This window comes from Aquarana catesbeiana, linkage group LG03, assembly GCF_042186555.1.
Source record: "Aquarana catesbeiana isolate 2022-GZ linkage group LG03, ASM4218655v1, whole genome shotgun sequence".
Classification (NCBI taxonomy): Eukaryota; Metazoa; Chordata; class Amphibia; order Anura; family Ranidae; genus Aquarana; species Aquarana catesbeiana.
This window is the reverse complement of record NC_133326.1, coordinates 661,268,856-661,287,540: the sequence shown is the minus strand read 5'-3', so window position 1 is coordinate 661,287,540 and position 18,685 is coordinate 661,268,856. Positions and strand designations below refer to the sequence as shown.

The window sequence follows — 18,685 nt, the reverse complement described above, 5'->3', positions numbered from 1 at the left end:
GAGACTTCACTGTCCACTGTTAACCGCAAAACTTTACTGCCGGTTTCCTTAACTTACAATGCCGGCGCCTGCACCCAAAGCCAATTGAAGATTCGGCTTGGGTGAGGACATTGCTGGATCCCTGGAAAGGTAAATGTCCTTTAAATAAAAGTGAGACCATATGCCTCTACTCTAATATTAACATCAAATGATAGAATGGTGCGTAAAGTGTGAAATTAGACCCCTTTCACACGAGGGTGTTTTGCAGGCGCTCTAGTGTTAAAATTAGTACCTGCGATCTGCCCTCAAACAGCTGCTCCATTGTTTCCAGTGTGAAAGCCCGAGGGCTTTTACACTGGAGCGGTGCGCTGGCAGGACATCAGGAAAAGTCCTGCCAGCAGCTTCTTTGGAGCGGTGAAAGGAGCAGTGTGTTTACCACTCCTCCACCGCTGCTCCCCATTGAAATCAATGGGGCAGCGCTGGGACACCGCCGGCAAAACGCCGCTATTGCGGCGCATTGCGGGCAGCTTTAACCCTTTCTCGGCCGCTAGCGGGGGGTAAAAGCGCCCCGCTAGCGGCCAAAATGTGCCGCAAAACCAACGCTAAAACGCCGCTAAAAATAGTGGCGTTTTACCGCCAACGCTATAGGCAGCTCGTGTGAAAGGGGTCTAAATGTAATTTGATTTTCTTCACTTTAAAGCAGGAGTAAACCAATCGATTTAACAGTTTTAAAAAACAGTTACATTTCCGGCATCTCCCAAGAATGTAACTGTCACATTGGTTGTTCTGTCAACCAAATTGTCAAGCCATCCAATTGCTGGTGTCATAACCGATCACATGTGCAGCATCATGGCAGCTGAAGATCAAACAGAGGCCAAGATGGCAGCTTCCTTGGCTGAAAATCGATAGGAGGGTTTAGTTCCACTGTAGGTTAAGCTGTAATACCATTTATCACCTGCAGGGGTGATGTAAGCATGAAACCACCAAAATCATACTGAAAGCAGAATTAGACGCCTGAAATTCCTCTTTAACAATAAGAGTTCCCATGTTTTGTCAGTACAAGTTTCTGTTAAAATGTCTCAAAATATACTAACTATATGTCTCTTGTTCTTTCTTAGAGCACCGATGCCTTATCTGATCGGCGTACACAGCAGTCTGATGGAGGTCAGTTGATCTACGTTGCCTTAAAAACTGTTAACTGGGAAATGGTATTTGTTAAACAAAAGTGAGAATTAAAGTGCCAGTTTAGCCAAAAGAGATATTTTAGTCATAGGTGGAGCCTGGTGGAGTAAATCAGCCTCTGACTTGCTGGCTTTTCTAACAGTGTGCTCTCCCATCCAGATTTCTCAATTCTTTTCCTGTCTACCTGGGAGTTTTTTGTGTCCTAAATCCTCCTGTTACATTGTTCTTAATATAAAAAAATAAAAATCCTACAGGGATGGTGGGGAGCCCCATATAATATGCTGTTCTGGGCACTCAGCACAGAGATCCCTCCAATAAAGTCGCTGAAAGAGGGAAGAAGGTCCATAGAAGAAAATAACCAACATGCCAATAGTAAAACCAGATGATAGAATTTACCAAGTCCCGTATCAGCAGAACATATACACTGGTGTATTTGTTCTGCTGATATGTGATTTCATTACATTTTATCATCTGGATTTGCTACTGGCAAGCTGGCTTTTTGCTTCTATAGACTTTTATGGCAACACCATTTAACTGCGCTTTTGAAGTCTGGGCTGTATGGTTTGATGCATTGCTGAATAGAAGAAACTGTTAAGCGGGCTAACTCTCCATTATCTAGCAAACTCTGAAATAACAGATTTGTCAGGACTGCTCTTCTGTGTGACACTCTTGGGTGTGTAATATGACAGCCTAGATCAGTGATGGCGAACCTTGGCACCCCAGATGTTTTGGAACTACATTTTCCATGATGCTCATGCACTCTGCAGTGTAGTTGAGCATCATGATGGGAAATGTAGTTTCAAAACATCTGGGGTTCCAAGCTACGCCATCACTGGCCTAGATTAAAGAACCATGTCAGAGGTGGAAGCTGGTGGGTTATGTGGTGGACATTCTAAGCTTCTACTATAAGCAAATCATTCCATGCTCTAATAAGCACAATCATAGCTCTCTTGTATAATGCTGGGAAAGCGCACTTGTTTATCTCTAAGTAACACAGACAGACGCTGGTATCACGTTGAGCTTAGCAAAATCCTGACTACAATGATCTGCTGCTTTTATTTATACTGTAAACATGAATAACAAATGAAGGTGGTGGCTTCAGAATCAGCCAATCAGACACATGTATTGTTTCAAAACAAGCAATCACACACATGTATATATTCAAATAGAATTCCAGTAGTGACGTGTGCAGATGGTCGTGTGCAGAGCCATGCGGCCAGCTTCTTCTGAGACACAAAGGAGGTTATTTACTAAAGGCAAATCCACTTTGCACTGTGAGTGCTCTTGAGAGTGCACTGAAAGTGCACTTGGAAGTGCAGTCACTGCAGATCCGAGGGGGACATACAAGAAAAATAAAAAACAGCATTTTAGCTTGCACATGATTGGATGATAAAATTAGCAGAGCTTCCCCTCATTTCAGATCTACCCTTAGATTTAGAGTGACTGCACTTTCAAGTGCACTTGCAGTACAAAGTGGATTCACCTTTCGTAAATAATCCCCAAAGTGTCTCACAATTTGAACACTACTTATAGGGCTCTGAACATTCCCACCGCTACCAATGATGCGAGCCGTACTGTATCATGGCTCAGTGGACCATGATTTTTGTATGGTTATGCTATTGTTCCCATGTACGCAGATCTGTTTGCTAGCAGCGTTAATGCAATCACCATGATGTGGCCAGTCTCATGGTGAGGCATAAACGATCATCCCTAAAAGAGCAAACAGATCTGCTGTGTCCACGGGATGGTTTCCACAGCCAATGGTCTTCCACCAATACGCTTGCATGAGCGTATTACAGCAAAACTGATACAGGGGGACATTTGACAACATACAATAATAAAATTTCCACAACAGTTACATCATGTAAGGCCATCTTACACCTGTAATGGACTCATAAAGTGAGATCTCCCTCCCACCACACTTGGTAATTGCATAATTGAAAATATATTTGCTACGATTCAAAAAAAAAAAGTTCCTGGATTAGGTAGAGACAGAGTTGTTCCTATTATTTGTGGCAGTTGGGCAGTTCAAAAGCTATTGGGAGGCAGTGAATGGGTAATATAATAAGCAGGCTTTCTTTTTTTATTTGGTGAACTAGCCTTCAAATTTGTATATTTCCTAATCTGTCTTTCCTCTACAGCAAGTCAATGCCGGAGCTTTGGAAGATGTAGTCATATTTAATATGGACACAAACTACCTAGAGACTCCATTCCAAGACCTGGACATTCTGCCTCCACATGTGGTAGGAACAGAAATTAATTTAAAGAAATTCTTTTGCTATATTTAAAAGTTGAAACACTGTACTCCTCAAAAAAGTGGTTAAGACTCACTTATTCCATTAGTCTCACCCCCAAACTTTTTTGGGTTGTCAGAAACTTACCAGGGCTATGATTGCCATGTCCACCTTGTGCACTTGCTGTTCCTTCTGTCTTCCCAGGTCCTGATTTCCACCTGTTTCTGTTTCTGCTTCTGTGTTTGTACCCTTTCCTTTGTCCTATTGGTCTGTTATGCCTAGTCAAGTTGGCCATTTAAACACTTAGTTGACTAGTCTTAATCCTGATTTCTTGTATCTTGTTTTCACTTGTTATCTTGTCCCTCAACTTCCTAGTTCCCTAGTTATAGTTCCTTTTCACATTTTTTTCATTCTGATCCATACTCTGTTTCACTCCTGGTCTGTTCTCATTCTGTCTTGATCCTGTTACCTGCCTTTGACTGTTATATCACTGATCTTGCTAGTTGGACTTCTGACCTGTTGGATTCTTGGATTTGACCTCTTGCTTCACCTGACCCTGCTAGAACACTCCCTGCCCTGACCTTTGTATTGTTTTTGACCCTGGTCAACCCTTGAGCTTTGGCCCCTGACAACAAACTTAGCTACTTACCTTGACAACTCCACAGTCCAGAGCTCCCCTTTGCTGGGGAATGTCCTCCTATGAGGGTCTGCTTATCCATCATCCAAGTACCACCATTGCATTTAAAGCATCCTTGAACACTGGCTGCTAAAGGTTGAACCTGCCACAACTATGACCTTAACAGAGACTTGACCCTCAGGAAGCTTACTCAAACTCCTTCTGCATCTCAAGATCTCATATCTGGCCAACTCCAGGCCCACAAAATCTTTCCTGTTGCAGAATTGTTTCTATAGTACAACATTTATGAAATAGTTACCAATGGTAATTAGGCCACCCTTGCAAAGGCCATGTCGGGTGCTTAGAGCTAAAAATATAGGTGCAGTTAAGTTGGCAAATCAATATTTTATCATCAATACAAAATTAAAATGTAATTGTTTTTTGAGTGGTTTTTAAAGAGAACCACTCTATTAAAAATATTATTTAGGAGAATAGTGATGGAAAAAATAGGCATTATCAAGTGCCAGGTGGACAGATATAGTTTTTAATGTCCTTTCCAGAACCCTGGGGCAGAAATTTATGGCAGTTTAATATGCAAAATGTAACTGGGAAGCAGAGTCAAGAACTGGCCCACATAGTCCTGCCTCCTGCTCCTGTTAGTTGGTTAGCCTGCCGATCATTTCTGAAGACCAATAGTTAGCTTGGAAGAGGTGAATCTGTGCTTACATAGTTACATAGTTAGGTCAGGTTGAAAAAAAGAAAAAACTATCAAGTTTGACCAAAAAACAAAATAAATAAATAAACAATTGGCATCCACAGAACCCTAAACCTGAAGTTGATCTAGATGAGGGCAAACAACTCTAACAAAGCATGGTCCAATATGCTCCATTAAAAAAAATCCTTGCTAATCCCAAAAGTTAGTAGGATAATCCCTTGTAGGGATGAGAAAATCTGACTGTGTTCGATTCACCTAGTGGTCGTTGAAATTCAGCAAACCCAAACTTAGCAGCGAATTCTATTCAGCCTATAGGGAGAGCAAATTGTGTTAGTAAAGAATTAGCTTGGCTTACATACAGCAGCCCCCCAGTTTCATTCCAGGTAAGTATATCAGATTTCAGTTTTTCAGGTAACATCAACACATGCTTTTTTGTCAAGCAGCGATAAGTCTGGTTTGATTTGTGGATAGAAATTGGCTGGTGATTTGCTAAGCCTGTTCTTGCTGATGCCAAACCTCCACTGGCCAATTTCTATCAAACTCTTGTAAGAATTAAGTAAACCCAGATGATAGAGCAACGTAAAACTGGACAGCAACAGCTCAGTTTTATTGAGCGAGACTAGGCCAAAGTATACTATAGATACAGCGCATCTCCAGGTGTTTTACTACAAGAACTGCAGATGTTTGCATCTGCTCTCACCGGGACTATAGGTTTGGGAAAATCTAATTTTTTTAAATTGCCACCAGAACTGGAGTAGAGAAGTGAAATCTTCCTGTAACAACTGTCTAACATAGGAATCACATCTTGTTGGGGAGATTTCTTCTTTTTGCTCTGTTTACAGGACAATCTCTCGAATGGGGCACAGATGAGGAAAAAAAAAACCCAAAAGTGGTTTACCATTCCCTATTCTATCAAAAATGTAAAAAAAAAAACCCAGGCTCTCAAATCCTTCGCCAGCATTGACACCCCCAAATTGTTTAATGTGTATATGTTTATAGCCATCAAGTACATAACTTACATTTGTCAACATTAAATCTCATTTGACTCGTAGTTGCCCAATCAAACAGTGCATTCAGTTCTGATAATAAGCAAGAGACATAATGTAAGGACTTTATTCTACTACATGTTATCTGCAAAAACAGAAATGGAATTTATTTTTACATTAAAATTTAAAACACCCTAAAATATTAATTTACTGAGAAAACAGGGCTTTTGCCACTCTTCCAGATTCACATTCTTCTCAGCTGTACTGCATATTGTTTACTATAAAACTTCCAGTGCACCTTTAGTTTTTATAAAGGGGATTTCCTATGTTTTAACACTAACCCCCGGGAATCTTTCTTTTTCTCCTCAGGTCTCTCTGCTGAAGCTGCAACTGACTAAACAATCAGCCTTTATGGGTGATGGGGTGTCACGGGCCTTCCTCCAAGCCCAAGCTCTGCTGTTTGGCAGCTATAGAGAAGCTCTCATCTACAACCTGGTATGTTTGACGTAGGGTCCCTTCAATGATCTCTAGAGTTTTTATCTTCATGGGTTATCAAAGTATAGCGCAAAACATGGTAAAAGTAATAACAGCATAGCAAAATCCAGTGCTCCCCAATGAATCTCATAATATTGAATAAAAACTGAGCCTTTAGTCTGTTTTAATTAGAACAAAAAATATATAGAGTTTAGGCACTGGATTCAGTATAGGTTTGATTCTTGTTATACGGTGGGGACGGAAAGTATTCAGACCCCCATTTTTTTAGCCATTTGCTAAAATCATTCAAAGTTCTTTTTTTTCCTCATTAATGTACACACAGCACCCCATATTGACAGAAAAACACAGAATTGTTGACATTTTTGCAGATTTATTAAAAAAGAAAAACTGAAATATCACATGGTCCTAAGTATTTAGACCCTTTGCTCAGTATTTAGTAGAAGCACCCTTTTGATCTAATACAGCCATGAGTCTTTTTGGGAAAGATGCAACAAGTTTTTCACACCTGGATTTGGGGAGCCTCTACCATTCCTCCTTGTAGATCCTCTCCAGTTCTGTCAGGTTGGATGGTAAACGTTGGTGGACAGCCATTTTTAGGTCTCTCCAGAGATGCTCAATTGGGTTTAAGTCAGGGCTCTGGCTGGGCCATTCAAGAACAGTCACGGAGTTGTTGTGAAGCCACTCCTTCGTTATTTTAGCTGTGTGCTTAGGGTCATTGTCTTGTTGGAGGGTAAACCTTCGGCCCAGTCTGAGGTCCTGAGCACTCTGGAGAAGGTTTTCTTCCAGGATATCCCTGTACTTGGCCGCATTCATCTTTTCCTCAATAGCAACCAGTCGTCCTGTCGCTGCAGCTGAAAAACACCCTCACAGCATGATGCTGCCACCACAATGCTTCACTGTTGGGACTGTATTGGACAGGTGATGAGCAGTGCCTGGTTTTCTCCACACATACCGCTTAGAATTAAGGCCAAAAAGTTCTATCTTGGTCTCATCAGACCAGAGAATCTTATTACTCACCATCTTGGAGTCCTTCAGGTGTTTTTTTAGCAAACTCCATGTGGGCTTTCATGTGTCTTGCACTGAGGAGAGGCTTCCTTCGGGCCATTCTGCCATAAAGCCCCGACTGGTGGAGGGCTGCAGTGATGGTTGACTTTCTACAACTTTCTCCCATCTCTGACTGCATCTCTGGAGCTCAGCCATAGTGATCTTTGGGTTCTTTTTTGCCTCTCTCACCAAGGCTTTTCTCCCTCAATAGCTCAGTTTGGCCAGACGGCCAGCTCTAGGAAGGGTTCTGGTCGTCCCAAACGTCTTCCATTTAAGGATTATGGAGGCCACTGTGCTCTTAGGAACCTTAAGTGCAGCAGAAATTTTTTTGTAACCTTAGCCGGATCTGTGCCTTGCCACAATTCTGTCTCTGAGCTCTTCAGGCAGTTCCTTTGACCTCATGATTCTCATTTGCTCTGACATGCACTGTGAGCTTTAAGGTCTTATATATAAAGGTGTGTGGCTTTCCTAATCAAGTCCAATCAGTATAATCAAACACAGCTGGACTCAAATGAAGGTGTAGAACCATCTCAAGGATGATCAGAAGAAATGGACAGCACCTGAGTTAAATATATGAGTATCACAGCAAAGGGTCTGAATACTTAGGACCATGTGATATTTCAGTTTTTCTTTTTTAATAAATCTGAAAAATTTAAGGGGATCTGAATACTTTCCGTCCCCACTGTATACTACAGGAATAATGGTTAAGTGCAATGACTCTGGATAGGCAGCTTACATACACAAAGAAAGCCTCCACAGATGCTTCAGATGGGATGCAAGTGATTGCAAAGAAAGGAGTCCCACACCAATCATAAAAAGTATGAGTGATGAAGTAAAATGATACAATAAATATTATTGTACCTATGTATTAACTTGTCTAATCCCTATAATCAGTTAGTCTAAAAACGCTGAGCATATGTTACTGTTTATATCACAATAATACAAGGTTAGCTATGAAACCAAACACACGGTCTATAAGTAATAAAGTCTTATTTATTTCCCAAGGAAAAAAGAAAGCTAACATGAAATACTAGAGAAAGATATTACAAACACAAACATATACCAACAATACACATCATATCATAATATATAATACAAGAATATCAAGGATACTTATCACAAGGCTCTCCGTGAGGCTTTGTATCGTCAGGCTCAAGATGGCGGAGAGCCATGTGGCCCAGATGACCAAGAGAGAGAGCCACCAGGCTCACCAGGCTTGTACCAAGAACAAGAAGGGCTGAATTGCCTGTGTGTGCTCTTTTTACTCACATTCACACCCACTCATAGCCACCCCCACTTGCCTCCTTGTCCAATGAGGTATTGCCAAGCAGTAGTTCTTCTAATATATGCCCATTCTCCAGGAAGCCTGCTGTATTGTCCACTAGGGGGCAGCGTTTGTCCATGAATCGCCACTGTCCAACCTGGGTCAAATCTTCATAGACATCTTGGCCTTTGATCTTCTGTAGCTTAACCCATCAGTCATCTTGGCAGCAGTGGCTATCTTTGAAGCTTTGATTGCAGACATGCTAATCAAGCACTTCAATCTTTATCAAACCAGGTGTCCTGGAGCCAGGCTCTACTTCCCTGCCAGGGGGCATGAATCAACACTCTGCTGGGTCAACTTGCAACTTCCAACTTAGTCCACCTGGCTGTATCAACCAGGAAGTAAACCTCCAGAAATATGACATTAGATCATGTTGCTATCCAATAAGTGATGTATTGTTTTTTCAATACAGTATATTCAGCATAAGAAAGCCTACATATTTTGGGGGTTTCCTGGCCCCCTTCATCAGGGCTCTGTGTAACGTAAGCCATTGGTGCGGAGGATATTGGATGTGAAAAAGTAACAATATTCAGAAGTATCGGTGCAGATCGCTTCAGACAAAGTGAGCTTCGGCATCTAATTTTACCATTTACATTTGTTGAGTGATGGAGCCTCTTGGAATTAATTGGAAGTAAGCTCAACAGTCAAGGATCTATCTGGGAGAAGACAATGCACCATATGATTTTAGTGGGAGTGGTCAGGTTTCTTCTGTCTCAGGAGGGAGGTGGGATGTAAGGCTCCTAAAATATGTGAATAATAGGTTATTCAGTCCTTTTAAAGTGAATCTTAACCTTGCACAGACAAGGAAAAGCAACGGGTTCACTTTAACAGTAGTGGCACAAGAGACCTATACAAAACTTTTCTTTACTTCTCAAGTATTTTCTCCATGTTTTCAGATATGAGGATCATAGCCCAAGCAAAATATATTTTTTTCCCATCCCTCCTTTCCACACCCCTTTAACCCATCCATCCAGGTGTCTATTTTTCCTTATCTGGTGAAGTCAGTTATATTTCACATCCCTTGCTGACACTATTTTTGCCTGGGGAAGGCTAAAAAAGTGGCACATATTAACCCTCACAGGCTGGTCCCCTTCACTCACCTCGGTATGACATTGATCTTCTTCTGGATCCTGAGAGAACCCCTCCTGGAGTTGGGTTTTAAGTTGGCCATACGCCAGTAAAATTCTGTAGGAAAATTTTCATTTTTTTCAAACATTCTTTGGACTTTCTAACGGTTAGTGGGTTTAAATCGACGTTTGTTGTCAACCTTAGTGAAGAGAAAATTTGAGGGTGCAGGATGGAAAGTTTTTCTCGACTGGAAGAATTTCTAACTGTGAATGTAGTTTTTGTTCTTGAAAAATCATACATATTGTAATGAAACCTATTTAACATAGTATGTCTTGGATTCCATTCAAGGTCTGGACAAACTTTTTTAGGTTTTTGAATTAAATTAGTTGATTCAATAGCAAGTGCAGTAAGAGTGTTATGAATAATGATTTTTCTACTAACATTTAAACAAAAATATAACTATGTATGGCCAGCTTTACTGTACTTCCCCACATAATACTGGTGCTCTTATATTAGGCATCCAACATCATCACATGGGAGAAAGAGAGAATCCTCATTTCCGTGTGAACTCCATGCCATGATTTGGTACCACCAAAACCCACTCCTTTATCAAAAATCCCTGTTCTCAGAGATGTTGCTGGAAGTGTCTTAACAACAAGACACACAACCAGAAGTTAATGCAAAGCTCTGCTAGTAACAAGTGTGCCCCACCAATTACAGATTACTATGTTTTCATCTGCTGGCTATTTAATTGGAGAATCCAACAAAAGCTTCAGAACTGAACCCAAAAAATTAAAAAAACTGTCAGGAAAAGTTCTTCTTTGGTACATACTTATAAGTGATAAAATGTCCAGTGCTAATTCAGCAATCAAAGACTCATCAAGGACTTATGCTTATTGTGTTTGCACAGGGGGAACCAATCTCTTTCTGCCAGGAGACCTTTCTCAACCACAAATGTAGCTCCATGAGATCCTTCCTGCAGAATGCCGTCCACCTCCAGCTCTTCTCACAGGTCTGAGCAGGGGCTTTGGTAGAGGGAGTGTCAGATTTTCCATTCCATCTTGCTAAGAAATACACTATTTTAATTTATTATATACTGTTCGTATATTTCCCTATGCCATTGCGTACCTGCCTGTGCATATAAAACCAATGTACATCCACATGAAACTGCTTTCCTGACAATACATTTGTAATTCTGGAGTCTGGGCTCTTTCGTGAATCAGCCCTATATTTCATGTAAAGTACAGGCCGGCAACTTGACAGCTTCTCCATAGAAAATATTTATTTAAGCATTACAGCAATAACATCATCCAAAAATTCTGACGTGTTTCGGCCTTAGGCCTTCATCAAAAGCATAAAAATATGACATTAAAAACAACCATATGTGAGGAAAGCAGCCTTGTGAGGTATGAAGGGCATAAATCACTTAATTAAAAAGTCAACCCATTAATTGGTTACAGGTGGAGATGACCAGACCTGGGCCAAGCAAACACACACAAAAACAGGGGATTTCAACAAAGAGCACGAAATGTTAACCATTACAGTCCCACTGATATAACAGTGGAAGATTTTCAATAAAAAATCATTATTGCTATACTTCAGAGCATTATTTCAAAAAACAGGCTAACATCCATCCTATTGTTCATACCCAACAGCATTCTGGTATTTAACGTGCGTATCCACCACCTCTCCCATTGGAGCAGGGTGTGATGGGTATCCCCCCCTCTTGTAGACTGTTTAACATGTTCTAAACCAAAGAAAAAAAAGTATCAAGGTTCCCTCCATGCACTGTCTTGAAATGTTTAAATACATTAGAAATGTTTTTGCCATTTGGATTGACAGTGTCATCATAGTGTTCAGAGACCCTGATTCGTAGGTGGCGAATGGTGCAACCCACGTACTGTATCTGACAAGCACTACATTCCATTACATAAACCACTGATTTAGAGCTGCAATTAATAAAATGTTTAAGAGTGTAGGTTTTGCCTGTGGAGAAAGAGGTGACAGTTTTGGTTTTTCTGTGTCTTCTACATTGTCTACATGTGCTGGTGCCACAAGGAAAAGGTCTAGTGGTACCATGTCCGTGGGGGACTGGAAGAACGATATCCCTGTTGTAAAATGTCATATAATGTCTTATATAGAATGGGAAGGCACTTTTGGACAATTGCTACAATTTGATTATATTGTCTAGAGTAAGTAGTAACAAAATGTATTTTATTTCTATTACAATGGGACTGTCTTTTCATACTAGGGTTCTCTGCATTGTTTAGCATGCTACCTCTATCCTTTTTCACCGCCTTGATCCTGCCATTATCAATCAAATGTTTTTTGTATCCTCGCCTCATTAGTCTTTCTGAGACTACAGTACATTCTTTCTCATAATCTTTATGATCAGAACAGTTCCTTTTTGCTTGCACGAACTCCCCCACTGGTAGTGCATGTATGGTATGAAAGGGGTGACAACTCGTAGAGAGCAAAAGTGAATTTTCTTCAGTATCTTAATAACAACCTGTCAATGTCCTGGATGTGAGGCTGGGTTACAGAGGAGGCGTAGTGCAGTGTAACCCTGGGAATGAGACAGGGAGAACGGTGCCCAAAGGTGCATGGGTTGCCAGAGCGCTGTTGCTGAGTAGCTGATAGCAGGGCGCTGCTGGGGTGCGCTGGTAAGGTGGAAGGGCAACCGTGCAAGGAGAGATTCCAGGTATGGAGCCGTGGAGCAACCAGGAGCGGAGTCAGAGCCAGGCCAATGGTCATACAGCACAGGAATCAGTCCGAGGTAAGGTACAGCAGGATAATCAGGAACGGAGTTGGTAGCCGAGCCAGAGGTGAAACAGGGGAGGATGATCAAGGTACAGATGCGGAGCAGAAGAATAGTCAGGTCCAAGCCGGGGTCAATGCAGGCGGAAAACAGGAGTAGTCAGGCAAGCCAGGTAGTAACAGGAAGCAGGTATAACGACAGGCACAGGGAACACAGGAAGCTGATGATAATCCAGCAACCAGCGTATACCAGCAGCAGGTTTAAATAGGCAAAAGGGCGCCAATGATTACCGCGATGCGTGCGCGCGTGCGTTAGCACGCTGTTGCGCACCTGTGTGTGCCCGTCGTTGTGCGCCTACGTGCGCGCATGTGCACAGATATTCGCCTGGCGCCACCACAATGGACACTGGCAGAATTACCCATCCTACAGCTATTGCCCTGACACAACCATTTGAATTTAGAGTTCAGTCATCACTTTCACTCTGTCAGAATTGATTATTTGGATATAACACTTACTAGACACATCGACAGTGGCAGGGTAACTACAAAAACCTTCAGAAAGCAATCTACTGGCAATTCACTTTTGCTTGCTACGAGTCGTCAACCCTTTCATACTATACATGCACTACCAGTGGGGGAGTTTGTGCGAGCAAAAAGGAACTGCTCTGATCATGAAGATTATGAGAAAGAATGTACTGTAGTCTCAGAAAGACTAAGGAGGCGAGGACACAAAAAACATTTGTGGAATGTAGTGCTTGTCAGATACAGTACGTGGGTTGCACCATTCGCCACCTACGAATCAGGGTCTCTGAACACTATAATGACACTGTCAATCCAAATGCCAAAGAATATTTCTAATGTATCTAAACATTTCAAGACAGTGCATGGAGGTAACCTTGATACTTTTTCTTTCTTTGGTTTAGAACATGTCTGGTCATCTCCACCTGTAACCAATTAATGGGTTGATTTTTTAATTAAGTGATTTATGCCCTTCATACCTCACAAGGGCTGCTTCCCTTATATATACTTGTTTTTAATGTCATATTTTTATGCTTTTGATGAAGGCCTAAGGCCGAAACGCGCCAGAATTTTTGGATGATGTTATTGCTGTAATGCTTAAATAAATATTTTCTATGGAGAAGCTGTCGAGTTGCCAGCCTGTACTTTCTATGGATCTTTTGTGAGCTTAATTAGCCAGAGCACCGACTACTCTACACACCAACTATACTATATAGCGGTAGAGCTTGGGTGAGTTTTTCTCTTGCTATATTTCATGTACTGGCAGTGATTGGGAGGTGTTTAACCAGTCTCAGGTTTCAGGGTTTGGGGCTATTGGAGAAGTTTCTGTGGCCTCAGAAAAATCCCACTCTTCATGTTAAATAGTTTGGTGGTGAATGCATACACCAGTGAGTTTATAAATGTACACATTTGCTGTTGGTGTGAACGGCGAATGGAAAATAAGCAATTGGGATAAGCTAAATTGAGAGTTTTTGCTTTTGTGAATTTTGCTGAACAATCTGGACATTTTGGAAAACTGCACCCTATGTTCAAGATTCTTTGGAGCCATTGAGGAAAGCAAAATAAAGTGCTTTTTGGTAGTCTTTAACAATATAATTTACTTAAAATACCATCTGAAGATTAGGGAGGCTCCTTTCAGCTATCCTGGACCTGTTCTGTGCCAAACAATGGCCCTTATTAGCTGAGGATAAGACATTAGATACTGAGGGATGGATTACGCCTAATGCTGGACATAGATGGATCGTAATTTGGCCAGTTCAGCAGCAACAAAAGTTGATCGTTAGAGCAACTTCTGACGAATGGATAAATTGAAAAACTTTTGCTGATCAGTGGCTGCAGGCAATCAGCTGCAGCTGGTGATCACTGTATTCTGACATAATTGGGTCCCACTATCAGAATACAATGTCCCGGCAGGAGGGATACCTCCATCAATTTCGTTTGTGTGGTTGGAGGAATCTGTTAGTTGGCCACCAATGTATGGCCAAACTAATGCTAAGCTAATCGCTAACACTAGCCCTAATACTAACACCAGCCTTATTGATCATGAAAGCTGTGTAATCACCATGTCAATGCTGATATAGTGACCACATGCCTTTTTTAAGTAAGCACATTTTATCTTAGCACTCCATATGGCAAAATTTGAAATGAATTTTCAACAAAATTTTGGCAAAATTGTCAGTTTTTTGGCTAAATCAATTTCAGCAAATTCAATCCCTACTAGAAAATCAGTTCTGGCAGAAGTACTGACTTACTGTATTTGGGATTTACAATGGAAATATATTATTTGCCTTTAATGGAAGATGAAATCTATCAGTTTTACGAGGCTGTGATTTACAGTATACAGTAACGTCTTACAAAGAAACGGTGATCACCTAATAAAGTTCCCTGGCTGTAAGCTTGGCTGAGATCTAAGGAAACCCTTAACAGATATTGACAGTAGACACAGCTCCCAGGCCACCGCGCGTTGCCAGACATTCAGTCTAATTTGCTGTTATCAAGTTTCAGAGAGCTCATTAGAGACAGGGGCAGAGCAGAATGTGTTATTATATTTTAATCTATTAATGATTGGCTTCGGGAGAACGGACTGGATTATTTATAAAGACATTAGTTAACGTACATTTTGCCTTCCAGTTTATTGACAGTCGGTTGGAGAAGCTGAATTCCGGAGATGAATTCACAGATGTATTTGAGCAAGAAGTCACCAAATGTGGACTATCAGGTACTGAGCCCATTGGTGGTGATCTGTATGGTTTGAGGTCTACCTTAATTAAAGTGTCTTACAGAAGAATAGTTGTAATCAAAATCCTGTTGACTGATGGCTAAAAGGGGATAGTTGGCAGGTGGTTCTGGTCCCCGACAGGTGTAAAAGTGTACATTGAGCTAAAAGGCTCATTGTAACATAGTCACTCCACTGATACATGCTGAGTTTGGACTGAAGCGGCCTATATAGAGAGTTATAGGTAAGGTGAGAAATTCACCTGTGTGTACAAATTGTTAACTTGCACTACCGAGGTTTATAAACATGTTATTTTTTAACAGAACAGCTAAGAAAAGACAGGTAAACATGAAAAAGGGGACTAGTGCTCCACCTGCTGGCATAGCTGAAAATAAAAAATATCTAATGTAATTTTTTTTGCCTTTACCTGACAAAAAAAGAAATATAACATTTTTAGGCCTGACTGTACTAAATAAGGAAAATATGCTCAAAGCCGCTATATATTACATGTAAGAGTTACACTTTTCCATCAGACTACACTCAAGCTTAAAGGAGCATTCAGAAAACATAAACCACTTTCTCCAATTAGAGATCTGTCCATTAGCTGAAAATATAGTATACAACTGATGTTCTCTGGTACAGTAAATATTAAAAATGTCATAACTACTGCATAATGTATAACTTTTTGACTATCTTATAATGACAAACTAGACATGCAAAATATTGTTTGTGTGATGAAAAATGGGTGAAAAATTACAGTTCATACTAAAAATGTATAGGATTTTTCAGATGACTCAAAATCTCACATTTCGAAGGTCGTTATCTTATATGTGAATGTTGTTTTGTAGGTGAGCTTCTTTTTCAAAGTTTGAGGTTCCAAGGAATCAAAGTCTTATATTGAGAAGATGCTGTTTTCAAACAGACACTATACTGACAAAAGTATTGGGACGCCTGCCTTTACACACACATGAACTTTAATGGCATGCCAGTCTTAGTCCGTAGGGTTCAATATTGAGTTGGCCCACCCTTTGCAGCTATAACAGCTTCAACTCTTCTGGGAAGGCTTTTCCACAAGGTTTAGGAGTGTGTCTATGTTTGAATGTTTGACCAATCTTCTACAAGCACATTTTGAGGTCAGGCACTGATGTTGGACGAGAAGGCCTGGCTCTCAGTCTCCGCTCTAATTCATCCCAAAAGGTGTTCTATCAGGTTGAGGTCAGGGGTGGAGGCTAGTCAAGCTCCTCCACCCCGAACTCACTTATCCATGTCTTTATCACAAACATTTATTTATAGTCACATGGAGAACTGGGTTACAAGTTACTGCATTTTTGGGGTGTCACATAGTTGGTACTTTCCATGAGTAATGTCGGAAGGTCTTACCCAATTAAATTCAAAGCCATTTGTTTTAGGAACTTGTAAGAAGCAGTGGCAATGCTTTGTGGAAGAGGATCTGAGTGTAAAGGCTCTTGTGACATTACAACTTGGATAATCCAGAGTGCTTCTTGTAGCCCAAAGAGTTGGAAACCTGTATTTCTCATGTGAATAAAATATGTAACTAGAACATTTCCTCCTTACATTTTAGCCATGGATTTAGCTGTTTAGTAAGACTTGTGCTTTCAATACTGCTTGTGTTTAGTATATAATAAAGTTCCCTTCTAATCAATCTTTGCAGAATATTATATTATGTGAAATATCTTTTAATTCTCCACAGGGGCCTCCCGGTCTTACCAGCTGTGGCTAGAAAACCTCAAGGTAAAGTAAGATTTATGAGCACATAATAATGGTGCATTTGGGGTCTAGCGCCATGCCAGAACAGCTTTGTCCTTATGCATTATTAATAAAAGCACCAAAAATAAAATGTCCATCAGTGAGAACACAGCCTATCCATTCACTAGAGACCAGTGACATTGCTGAGACCCTTCATATTTACGAGAACACTGCCTATCCATTCACTAGAGACCAGTGACATTGCTAAGACCTTAACAGATAATGTAGATCGGCAGCCGACTGTGAGGTTGTGCCACATCCAAAATTTTAAAACTATACAGAAAAGGAGGGTTCCCCTAGTGGTGGACTTTACAGGCACATATAAAAGGGCATAAAAGAGTATATATAGTACAAAAATGTAGTTTATTAAATAGAAAGACAATAAAAATATGACAATAATATAGCAACAATTATTGGGAATGCAAATCAAGCAATTTCACATTGGTACAGCGTTTAAAGCGATACTCTTGCACCCGACACGTTTCAGAGTTAATTAGCCTCCTTCCTCAGACCCACCCCTGAGGAAGGAGGCTAATTAACTCCGAAACGCGTCGGGGGCAAGAGTATCGCTTTAAACACTGTACCAATGTGAAATTGCTTGATTTGCATTCCCAATAATTGTTGCTATATTATTGTCATATTTTTATTGTCTTTCTATTTAATAAACTACATTTTTTATACTATATATACTCTTTTACGCCCTTTTATATGTGCCTGTAAAGTCCACCACTAGGGGAACCCTCCTTTTCTGTATTGCTAAGACCTTCATATTCATGAGACCAGTTACATCACTGAGAACTTCATATTCATGAGAACACATCTTACCCATTCACTAGAGACCAGTGACATCACTGAAACCTTCATATTCATGAAAATACATCCTATCCATTCACTAGAGACCAGTGACATCACCAACCCTTCATATTAATGAGAACACAGCCTATCTATTCACTAGAGACCAGTGACATCACTGAGACCTTCATATTCATGAGAACACATCCTATCCATTCACTAGAGACCAGTGACATCACCAACCCTTCATATTCATGAGAACACATCCTATCCATTCACTAGAGACCAGTGACATCACGACCGTTCATATTCATGAGAACACAGTCTATCCATTCACTAGAGACCAGTGACATCACTGAGACCTTCATATTCATGAGAACACATCCTATCCATTCACTAGTGACCAGTGACATCACCAACCCTTCATATTCATGAGAACACATCCTATCCATTCACTAGAGACCAGTGACATCACGACCGTTCATATTCATGAGAACACAGTCTATCCATTCACTAGAGACCAGTGACATCACTGAGACCTTCATATTCATGAGAACACATCCTATCCATTCACTAGAGACCAGTGACATCACCAACCCTTCATATTCATGAGAACACAGCCTATCCATTCACTAGAGACCAGTGACATCACGACCGTTCATATTCATGAGAACGCATTCTATCCATTCACTAGAGACCAGTGACATCACCAACCCTTCATATTCATGAGAACACAGTCTATCCATTCACTAGAGACCAGTGACATCACGACCGTTCATATTCATGAGAACGCATTCTATCCATTCACTAGAGACTAGTGACATCACGACCGTTCATATTCATGAGAACACAGCCTATCCATTCACTAGAGACCAGTGACATCACGACCGTTCATATTCATGAGAACGCATTCTATCCATTCACTAGAGACCAGTGACATCACGACCGTTCATATTCATGAGAACGCATTCTATCCATTCACTAGAGACCAG

General features: G+C 40.8%; 1 protein-coding gene across 2 annotated transcripts in view; it reads left to right on the top strand.

Moving 5' to 3' along the window:
• DENND1C (DENN domain containing 1C) overlaps nt 1–18,685 on the top strand; it is a 105,419-nt gene that overhangs the window by 55,840 nt on the left and 30,894 nt on the right. For both annotated transcript variants that reach the window (XM_073622808.1, XM_073622809.1), the window contains exons 11-16: nt 1,098–1,143; nt 3,303–3,404; nt 6,082–6,207; nt 10,554–10,655; nt 15,050–15,137; nt 16,846–16,886. In XM_073622808.1, coding sequence (XP_073478909.1) covers nt 1,098–1,143; nt 3,303–3,404; nt 6,082–6,207; nt 10,554–10,655; nt 15,050–15,137; nt 16,846–16,886 — 505 coding nt within the window. The remainder of the gene's footprint in view (nt 1–1,097; nt 1,144–3,302; nt 3,405–6,081; nt 6,208–10,553; nt 10,656–15,049; nt 15,138–16,845; nt 16,887–18,685) is intronic.